At 24.5% G+C, this 12165-nt stretch overlaps 1 protein-coding gene across 1 annotated transcript in view; it reads left to right on the top strand.

The window, feature by feature from the left end:
- Positions 1 to 12165, top strand: part of LOC113549234 (disintegrin and metalloproteinase domain-containing protein 10) — an 83569-nt gene that overhangs the window by 46180 nt on the left and 25224 nt on the right. Inside the window, exon 3 of the mRNA XM_026950443.1 lies at positions 1208 to 1329. Coding sequence (XP_026806244.1) covers positions 1208 to 1329 — 122 coding nt within the window. The remainder of the gene's footprint in view (positions 1 to 1207; positions 1330 to 12165) is intronic.

Raw genomic sequence — 12165 nt, 5'->3', positions numbered from 1 at the left:
CATAGTGTATTATTTAATCATAGTATATCTATAATCTATATTATATATTAGGTAGCATTTTCATATTTTATAAATAGAAAAACTTAATATTTCACATCAACTAAAATAAATAAATTGGTATATTTATGTTTTAATTGTTGTAAATAGTTAAATAAAATAATTGTTTAATTCATTTATTATAAAAATTGTATCAATGTATCATGTTAATTCATGTAGAAGTCTGAAGTAGAACGTACAAATAAAATTGAATCTATACATAAAAATTCACTAATATTGTGTCTATAAATTCTATACTATATTTGTTCAATGTCCAACAAAATTAAATTGCTTTGAAGTTTCAAAAAGTCTACCTAGACTCTAGAGCATAAAAAAGTATAGAAAATGCGTTTATATGGTTGGATATTTATCCTAAGTATTAAATTGGAAAAATAGTTCCCATCTATACACATATAAACACATTATACAACTCAATATTTTCCATCAGACTACTATCGTGTTTACATACTCACCCCTATTCTCTGTGTATATTTTTAAATGCCTTTACCCATATATATAACCCATCGAGAAAATTGAACAAACACATAACTTGTAATTTTATTGCTCTTTGAGCTTCGTACAAGAACAAAGCAATAACTACAAAAAAAGATAAATACTCAACATACTGCATTGTGTAGTGAAAAACGCTGCAAAGTTGTTTACCTCTTCTACTGAGTAGGTCTCAAACTATATACTATTTTCAAGCGTATTTTTAAAAGAGCGCTTTATTTTTTACGTGTATTATTTCAAACTCATAAATAACAAAAAAAAAAAAAATGTTATTCGATCTTTTTGAACTCATACTGTAATGGTAGTATGGTCATATATTATAAAATATATAAAAAGATAAATTCTTGTGTGTATTTTTTTCCGCATTTACCTTACGAGGAATTCGTGAAAAATAGTATTTAACGACGTTTCCGCGCATTTTATGTTGTTGATGGATTTCTATAACTCTGTGATGATCTTTACACATCGTTCAATCAATCAATGTTTGTCTGTTTGCGTGTGTTCGTAATATTTTCCCTATATATTTATTTTATCTAACACACGCTATGATGATGACCTTCATAATGTGCTACATCACATCATAATATTATTGTACGTTAAATATTACTCGGTACATTTTGTGTCAAATTAAATTGAAGGTGTGATTTTTTTGTTTCTAAAGGACGTTCAAAATGTTGCTGACGCCAGACCAGAAACTATTCGCTGATGACGTGGTGTTCGAGGGCTCGAATGATCGTCCAATACCGTTTGATCCAGGCAAAGCTTACGTCGGCACATTGGAAGGTAAATAAGATTAAAACCGTTTGGTATATATGTTATATGTGTATTGTATTTGAATAAAGCTCATCCGTATTGGATGATTGTGGTGGTGGTTTATCACATCTGTATTGGTGTACATACGCGAAAAATCTATATGGAAGATCCAGTGTTTATTTTTCGAATAAATAAATAATGACAAATACACATACATACTCTGCGTTATTGACCGTACGCACTTATTTGTTCATAGTATTTCAATTAACCAATATTTGTTGGGTTAGACTCATCGTTGCAATAATTATTTATGGTCTGATATAAAATTGATATTATGCCGCCTGGTCTTCATATATAACTTATAAACACATATACCGGAATTAAAATTAATATAAACAATTTATCTACGATTTTAATTTTTAGTAAACTTCTATACTTTTTCATTAAAAAAATTAATATAACTATAAAATAGGTTTGTCTTAAAAATAAGTACTCCACAAATTCTAATAAATTTAATCTATTTTGATAGAGTATTTATTCGGAAAATTTACTTTATATAAATAGATTTATAACATTTATATACAAGGGCGAGAATAGTTAATTAATACTACATATACTATAAAAGAGAATAACTGATACTCTTTTAAAAATATTAAAAACAAAATATTCTAACAAAATTAATACTGTCATACATAGAAATACTTTTAAAGGTTTTTGATTCTTAACGAATGGTTAAGAACACTTATTCAGTTATATTTTTTTTTAAATAAAATATTTGCATTAATTAATTATTGGATAGGATTTACATCTAATATTTTAATAATATATGATGCATTATATGCTTATCATTCTTAATTTCGATGTGAAATTTATTTTATTGTTGGTTATTTCTAGTTCAGTAAATTTTAGTACCTACTACACTAGTAATTTAACTTTCCAATTTCGTTACTGTCGGAAAACGTATGATAAACTTTCTCAAGGTCTCTGTTTTGAAGTTATAGTTTGGTTGAAAGTGAGAGTCTTCTTCATACACTTTTGTCTAAAAACTTAGCTTTAAAATGTATTAGAACACTAGAGTTACGATGTGGCAAACAGTAGAAAGAAAGAAAATATTAAAACCATATGACAGAGCTTTACAAATTAGGTATCATTCGTTTTATGTTCTATACAATTTTATTTGTTATAAATATCTTAGTATAATAATTTCAAATGTCGTTCAAAATTAATTTAATTATTAATAAACCCACCCGTGTAATTAAGTTTTTTGTTTTTTAGTTTCCCTTTCCTGGAATTTTTTATTTTATTAAAAACGCACATTACTAATTAAAAGTGAGAAAAAAAATGATTTGAACATGTGTAAAACTGCTGATGAATGTTATCTCTACAAAATAAAATCAAAAATAATTTAATACTATTGTTACACAAACATTAAATATTACAAAAGCTTTAAATATTTATGGTATAATATAGGGACAAATACGTATTATTACTAAAATATTTCCAACGAATATACTCAAAAATATACAAATAGTCTTAATGATTAACGAATTTACAATAAGTTAAGTTTTTTTAATGAATGTATTCTTAATCAAATCCTTAATTAAAATTTAGTTTACGTGTTCCTAATCATTTTAACTTTGATATTATTAAGTTAAAAATTTCAATTTTTATGTCAATATTTTTATTTTAGATAGAGATAATATAATATTTATAACACTGAAAGTTTTTAAAGTACTCAATAAATAATCAAAAATAGTGCGCTGTACTTAATTTCAAAAATAATTTATTGTATTGTTCTATAATAATAATAGATTTATACCAAAACCAGCGCAACTAATTCACACCATTATACATTATATTTTATTAACTTATAAATTAATATAATGATACAATAATTGAAAAATGTATGATATATTATTGAAGTAAGTGTGACATACCATAAACCACTAATAGAAAAATAAATTTCTCATGTTATTATGAATTAACTATAAAATATTCTAAGAAATATAGACGGTGTATCACTAACGTCTTGACTCTCGGAATAGTTTTTCATACAAAATGATTAGTACCTTTATCAATTTTACGAGTGGCTTTGATCATGGTTGACAGATTAGCTATTGGTAAATTGATATACATTTTATTCAAAATTCTGAAATGACTCCCTTAGTCACGCTTGGTGATACACATTCAATTAGTTTCCACTTCAACTTAATTTATTCTAAAAAGAATCTAATATTTTTGAATGGATATTTGTCAACCTGACAATGTCAGGTACACAGTATTTTTATATAGATACGTTTTAGATCATAGTTTAAACATTTAAGTTGATGAATAATTGTGAATTTATATTTAATTTCCAAAAACGTGTTTTGTGTTTATGGCATTATATTTGTGCTCAGAACTTATATAAATATATATTTATGTATAAATTGTACTTAATCAAATAAACGAAAAACGTAACTCTTATTGGGATCCACACGAATCGTTTGCTCAATATACAATCGCTGCAATGGCGGCGATGGCGACAGGCGTACGTATACAAAGAAATATTTCTCTGCGGCTTACATATTGGCGGTGAACTTATTCGTAAATTTATGTGCCGGTAAATCAATTTGCAGTTCGTGTGCAGGCCATTGCCACCACCACCGCGGCCCATTCTTTCTGTACGATATAGTATTTATATATTATTATTATTATTATTATTACCCATGGCAGTGTACCGTGGCCGTCTTACAATTTATTTATTTTTCTTTATCCAGGGTTTTCATTGCGAACAGCTGAATCGTTTTGCCGACGAGTCGTTTATCATGCATTGTTCTTTATAGTTAAAAATATTACGTGTCCATATATGTGCGAGCGTGTGTTTCATGCGGAATCGCTTAAACCCAAACGTTATGCCCAGTATTCCATTATAACAAACACTTCTGTGTCCGTTACGTACGACGAAACTTCATAATTAATGGTTGAACTGTAGACCATGAAATAATCGCTATTGTGATATTATTATTATTATTATTATTATTAACGCGTCGAGCTATTTAAACAAAATATTATTAACAGCTGCAGACGGCCACGCGTGCTCTGCTTGTTGTTTACTTGCATATTATATTATGTATATAACTTATAATATGTATGAATGTGTGTAATATGTGTGTGTGTATTTACTTATGCTAGCGAATGTATACGAGAGGAATGGAGAATATGTTTGTATCCTAGTGCATTATTAAAATGTTTTGCATAACGTATATAGTAATATGTTTATTTATCGTATAAACGCTCCGTGTTTTATATCCCTTCACTGTAGTATATGATATTATCTTGTCCCGTAACGGCTAATCTTTGTTTAAAATTTGCAGTCATTAGACCCTATTGCACTTTATGCGCGAATTTTTTACTGATAATTGGTACATTGTCTTTTTTTTATTTGTCTGCTAGACCTTTGTTGATTTAATGAAATATTCTTTAAGTTCTAAAATTTATATTTTTAGAAGCTCGATTCAATATTTGAATTTTTATAAAGTTCATTCTACAAAAACAAGTTGTGTTCTTTGTTACAGCCATTTAAATAGTAATGTTAAGTACTTATTTGATTTCAATTAAATTATGTAACTTTAAATATTTTAAATTAATTTAAAGATGTCTTCTGAAAATTTGAATGACCATTACAGCATTATTATTTAACTTCTCATGAATACAATTTTTTAATATACTATTGCTATATTATATTATAACTGTCGTTAAGTCAAACGTATCAACATCAAACTATGAAGTAATAAAAAAATTAAAAACTATAAGTTTGTCAACATTGCTGAAATAATACAATTATATGAAAAATAAATTACGTATTTTTTCAAGGATTAATAGATGAACAAACTAGGTTATAGTAGTTAAATTAATATTATAATTTATAAATACATATCTATCGAATTATGACAAAAGAAAGTAGGTTAATATGATCATTCGCACAATTCTGACGTTAAAAAATTATCTGTTCCATTTTATAGTTTTAACTTTTAAATGAGATTTGTTAATTCATCAGTAGTTAATCATTACATGAGTAGATAAATTGTAAAACCAGCATGGATTTCAACTAAAAAAATACTTAATTTTTTGTCAATCAAATCCATTAATTCAGATCCTAGTTCGTGTGTAAATAATTATATTTTCTTTGAGAGAGAATGGCTTAAACTTAATTTAGTATTGTAGTGTAGATTGTAGTTACATTAATGAATCAACAAAATGTGAACTAATCTTAATGGAGTTTGTTTAATCGATACTTTTTTTCGGTTTTCGTATAATCTCGTATAATCCATTCAAGTGAAACCCATCAATCACAATATCAGGGGGCTAATGATGTAAATCGAACGTGAACCTCGGCTGGAGAAAACTTTGTTTTTGATTTGTTTAACCACATCACTCGAGAATATTACACGAGCAAAAAAAAAAAAAAACATAAGTTTTTCAAAAATTTCATATTTATTTATTATTTACACCCTTCAAAACATTGAGTGTTTATAACAATGTCAAACTCTATATTTTTCATATTATTTTTGATTGAAAAATATTGTAATTTAAAACATTAAATTGTTTGTACTTAAACTTATGAGGAGTAAAGAAAACAAATAATAGTATACAAAATTCTTATACTAAATACATATATTAGTAATATTCATTAAATTATGCTTAATATGGTCTAACACACATATTTCAATACACAAAAAGAATCATTATTAATAGAATAAGAAAGGTTGTTGTATAATTATATAATTGTATTGATCGGTAATATGTTATAATTTTTATTTATTTTATATCATAGTATTACGTATTACGTACAATTTTTATTATTTTATTTTGAACCCCGTTATACTTATCGATTATTGGTTAGTTTTTATTTAATTGTACTAAAAAACAGACAAACGCATTATAGACTTGTATAATTTGGTAGATGAAATTGGACAGTCATTGTCTTTTTAAAATGTATTTATTGCTATAAAACTATAGTTATATTATACCTTTGTATAATAAAACCTGTGTTTTTACCGTATGGCCATTGGTACTAGATGTATTCGTATTATTATAACTATGTAAGTGATAGATATTATAGTGTAATATATATTTAAATTATTTTAAACTCGAGAACAGTGACAAATAATACATCCAATAACGGTTATGATTAAAGCTCAAATTTTATTTCTTTATTAATAAAAACATTATACAACACAGCAATTAAATAAATTTGATTTTACAATTTATAAAAGGAGGAATTCAGGTTATTAAAGTGTATAAATCAATTAAGTATCTATAAAACAATAAAAACAATATTTCAAGTAAATATTAATACTTAGATAAAGTATGTACTTTTAGTTGTACAAGAAATTAAAATAAAAATAAAAATAATTTATATATTACATTGACTCATTTTTTTGGAACCGTATAATTTGTATTTCAGATATTGAAATTAATAATTTTCAAACAAACATTTTTCATAAGTAATAGAACGAGAAATGCTTAATTCAGCCTTTTTTTTTATCACTTGCATTTACATAAAATTTCAATATTAAAACGGATAATAGTTGTATACAAATAATGTAATTTACAAGTAATTAAGTAAATTGTTATAAAATACTATATTATAAATTAATATTTTTTGATATTTTTTTTAAATGATTGATAAATATTTCTAATATTATCTTTGATATATATAATTATTAATTATTCAAAATTCTATAAAATACATAGTCGTATTTTTAAGTTCTCCCAAAATTGTATTGCTATAAACAATTTATTTGGTTTGTATAACAGTTAAAAATTGTATATATCTTGTGACTGAAATTTGGACGGGAAAAAATATTTTCTTTTAGAAGATATTCATAATATAACATCAATATATTATTAAAATATCAACTTTAATACTTATATTATATATTGTTATTATATTTATATAGTACAGATATACAAAATAATGTAATTAAAGAACATAAAAACATAAAACAATATAATTGTATTTTACTGGCCCGTTGTTATTTATTGACAATAATCCAAGACGTGTAATGTATATATTTGATCCTTTCCTAAATATCACACTATATAATAATACAGTGAAACTTCCATACAACGAACTTCTATTTTACGAGATTTTCTGTCTAACAAAATATTTTTAAAAACTATGACTTTCATTTTTAAATAAAATGTTATTTAATTTAACGAATTCCTCCATATTACGAATTTTTTTTTTACTTATTCGACTTTGTTTTATGGAAGTTTCACTGTAATATGAAGTGCAAATAATATAACAATAATATTCATATTTTTAAAGGACTGCGTAATACTGTATTGATTTGAGTTTCTCGTATATGATTAACAACTTTTGTTTTTTTACTCCACATAACAGAAAAACGGTTTAAAACTTTTTAACTTGTTTTTTAGTTAGTTGGATTCTGTATTGCATCTTTTTTTCTTATCTTCATCCACAAAACGCAACATAGCGTAGTTCACACATGCCGGTTTGACAGTAGCAGCATGTATTACTTTTTTCACTTTATCTTTAATTTATTTCTTACATACAAGATACAGACAAAATATGTGATAGCGTTTTAAAATTGATCGTCTCTCTCACCTATGTAACGCTATTGTTGGCATACCAAAAATATACTAATTAAATATTATATTTAATATGCATATTATGCATAATATTGGACTTAAAGTCTAATATTTTCAGTATTTTCAGTAAATACTTGCATTTATTCATTCAATTAATAAGACGTTGTTTTGTAGATTGTTGTCTTAATTTGTTCGTAATTCATATATTATAGAAACATTTTAGACATCATTATAATAATATTCACAATAATAGATTACGATTTGTTTTTGACAAAAATTAGTTTAACCTAAACCTCTATTGGATTACTAATTGAAAATTGTATACTTGTATAAATTTAAATATATAAAAAAACATCCTTAGAAATATAAACTCAGTTCTATCTCTGTTTAGAATCGTTTTTCATTTTATACAACTATTTATTATTAAATTAAAATGAACACATCCATTACAATGACTTTTTCAATGACAAGAACACTCGACACCTACTATTATACAGCAGAGCAAGTTTCCAGTTTTTTTTTTATACATATTTATTTTCAGAAATTATATATCATAATCTGGGGTATTCGTATGTTATACCTACCTGTGCAATCATATACATGGTGGACAATTTTAAATTACATTTACCGTAATGTTTTTTGGTATCGGTAACCACCTGACTACAACACCATATACCTACTATATAATACATAGTCTGCAACTAGACTGCAGCGATTGTACTTAATAATTACTCATATAATTTGTGGTAACTAGGATAAACATGCGATATGCCCTACTGTTTCAATAAGCCATATTGCCATTGTTATGATTTTTGCACCTGTATAAAAGTCACTGTTTCCATATATTAAGTTTGATGTCAAATACTTAAATATATTTATGATATACCTAGCACGCTTGCTTATTTTAGTCTTCAATAATTCAGTTATTCAAAATCTGATTTTTGGAATTTTTAAATTCACCTTAAGACCACGTTTTAAAATTCTTGAGATTTTGTACCAACTTAGTAGTATTTTGTAGAGATACCCAACTTCTATTTTTCATATGAGAACACTCTCTCCCTTTTCTGTTGTATATTATTTAGTAGATAATTTATTTGAAAATGTTGATGTATTAAAATAAAGTCAAAATTTGAACTAGTAGTTTTTGAGTTATTAAACTTTGTATATTAAGAATTATAGGTACATAATAATGAGTTTGGAAGATGTAGGGATATGGGGCTATAATGGGGACTAAAAATTTACTAATTTATATTAATCTATTAATATTTATGAACTTATTATTTATAAAAATAAAGTATAGTCTGTACTAGATCTGATATTATACCTGTTTTTATATTTATAATACCATTTTTAAGGACTATTATCTATATTATGTATAAACAATATACACTTTAATATCTAATTTATTTTCAAAAAAATATTCACTAAATAATTTATAGTAAAAAAAATAGGTTATCATTAATTGTAACACAAAAGTTTGTATCAACACAGGACACTCATTAAGAAAATATAGTCTATATTTTTATTTAAAAATTCTAATATACAGAATTTGGATAAATTTATTACTATGTAAAAATGGAAAAGAGTATGCACGCTGAATCTAATTGTACGTATAATATACATATAAAATCAAATCGATTTGCTGATGTATTTATACATAAGTCAGTAATCATTTTTTTAATTTTTATTTATTAATAAAGGGTGGTACGTTCATTAGATTATGAGTTATCCTAGTGTAAGCTATAATTTTTATAAATTAAATTTTGGTGGTAATTTCACAAAGATTTAATAATGTTACATGCATACTTTATTCATCAAAAATTACATAACTTGAATATATATTTATTTTTATTTCTTTAATTAGTAAAAATATAAATCCACATTTTCTTATTAGTAAATACTAGTATTCAGTATTTTTTACTCACTAACCTTGTATGAACACAATGTACAGTGTATATAAATTAATTCTTACAATTGCTATGAACTTCTTTAATATAAGAATACAATGGTTTAAAAATAATTAGAAAATTTTGGTTTTTGTGAAGATTGACATTTTAAAGAGTAGTCTACTCTACAAAAACATCACTGGTAATATTAGACTAATAATTTATAACCCTAGATTTATTTAAATTCAATTAAACGTTGAAATCGGAATTCTATTTATTTTTTCTTTAAAATATTGGGGGGGGGGAAATTTAAATTATTGTATTATAAATTGAACAATAAATCACCATAGGTTCATAGAGTACTTTTATTTCGTCTGCCATTCGCTATGACATTAAAATAAGAAAGATATTTTTTAATTATATACCTCGTGAAATTGATGTATGCAAATTAAGTTTGAGGGTAGTTGGTGTTCCCTTAAAACACCGTTCGCAAAATAAATAATTTACGAAAAAGGTAATTTTTTATTCAAATGTCTGTTCTTGCATAAAATAAAATTCACTATCGATTGGATAAAAAGAGAACCAAACAATAACCTGATTACGTTGACGAGAGCTTATGATGCGCAAAAATAAATTGGGTTACTTGAAAATGTCTATTCGATTTTTATACTCAACGAAAACAAAATTATTAAAAACAGATTGAATGTTTTCTTTATTTAACTTGTTCAATTTCATGAGATAACGAGTTTAAGATTAAACAATACAAATTATCATTATTTCAGTTTTTGCGTTTTGACTTTCAACAAATCTTTTAGAATTTCTTTGATGTACAAGGATTACTCAAATACACTTTCATATTATTGCATTCCACAGATATGATAGTGTATCATATAATATGCATATAATTTATCCTTTAAAAGTTATATTTTTTAGTATATATTAGTATATTATGTGTTTTGTTTCTAGTTCGTTATGTGACAATAATTCAACATTTAAATAACAACTACTTTGTTGGGTACATATTATGTATTGTTTTATTTTTAGTTTATCTGAAATATTTTATTCAATTATGTCAAACATAAACAACAAGTAATATCTCGTAGATGAGTAAAAAAATCTTAGTGCAATATATAGTAATATGAAATACGTAAAGTAGAACAATCAGTATCTAAATCTTAGAATTACTATAGCGTTAACCTTAGTCAGTGACTTATTTGATGGGAGGTGATAGGAGATTTTATTACAAATCATTTTTTTATGTTGTTTTAAGTCTCTACATTTAATTAATCAACAAATAATGACTCATTTTTTTTTTTTAATATATTTTTTAAAATAAATTATATTTATTGAACCGCATGGACCATTATAAATGGTTGGTTACTAATGGGTCAATAGATTGTAGGGTGTGGGTATATTCTCTAAATCTTGTAAGTTGTAAAATATCCTCGATTCAATAATATGCAGTAAGCAATAGAACCCGCTTTAAACGTGTCTTATGTAATATCTATTAACTAACGGCATTGAGCATTGTTTCTATAAGTGTCAATATATTGGTCTTTTATTATTCTCTGAGGATAAATAATTCAAACATTTTCAAACGTGTAAAAAAGAAATATGAATATTTTAAATGTATTTTTGTAATTGCATGATTTTATTTTAGTTTTTGTTTTATTTTCATTTGATATTTTTGTAAGGTAATCGATCGTCGATATTCAAACAAGTACTTATAAATAAAAATTAACAATATAAATATGCACATATTGTATTACCTATTTTATTTATTTTGTATATTCCATAGTTCTATTTTTTTCAGATTATTTTAAAGTTTATAATTGGAAATTATTTTGTTTATTCATGGTTTTCAATAAATAGAAGTTTGAAATTTAATAATAAATATTTAACTTTGTATAGTAGTATATTGCAATTACAATATAAAAATTATTAAAATATTTCCCTTCTTTAAAAGTTTGAACAATATCTCATAAACTATAAATATCCAATTTCATTAAAAAAATATTCATGAAAATAATTATAAAAAAGTTAGGTAAGTGGGTACTGCTCTGCTTCAGAGTAAGTGTCGAGTGAGTCATTATAATGGATGTTTTATTTAATTTAATTTACCTTGTATCAAATTTTCAAGTATTTTTAATCATTAAATTTTTGTAATTAATATTTATAAAAAAAATTCATATTGAAGTATCTATACCTATAGCTCAAAAAGAGTCAAAATATTTTAAAAATTATACTGTGTAAGAAATAATAAAATTAAAATTTCAAGCATTTTTTGATATTCATTTTTGAATTATATATAAAAAAAATAATAATAAATTTTATCGGAAAATGGTTTTAGATACTTACCGATAAAAATTATTTTAAGAGA

This window comes from Rhopalosiphum maidis, chromosome 4, assembly GCF_003676215.2.
Source record: "Rhopalosiphum maidis isolate BTI-1 chromosome 4, ASM367621v3, whole genome shotgun sequence".
NCBI lineage: Eukaryota > Metazoa > Arthropoda > Insecta > Hemiptera > Aphididae > Rhopalosiphum > Rhopalosiphum maidis.
This window is presented reverse-complemented; position numbering and strand designations above follow the sequence as displayed.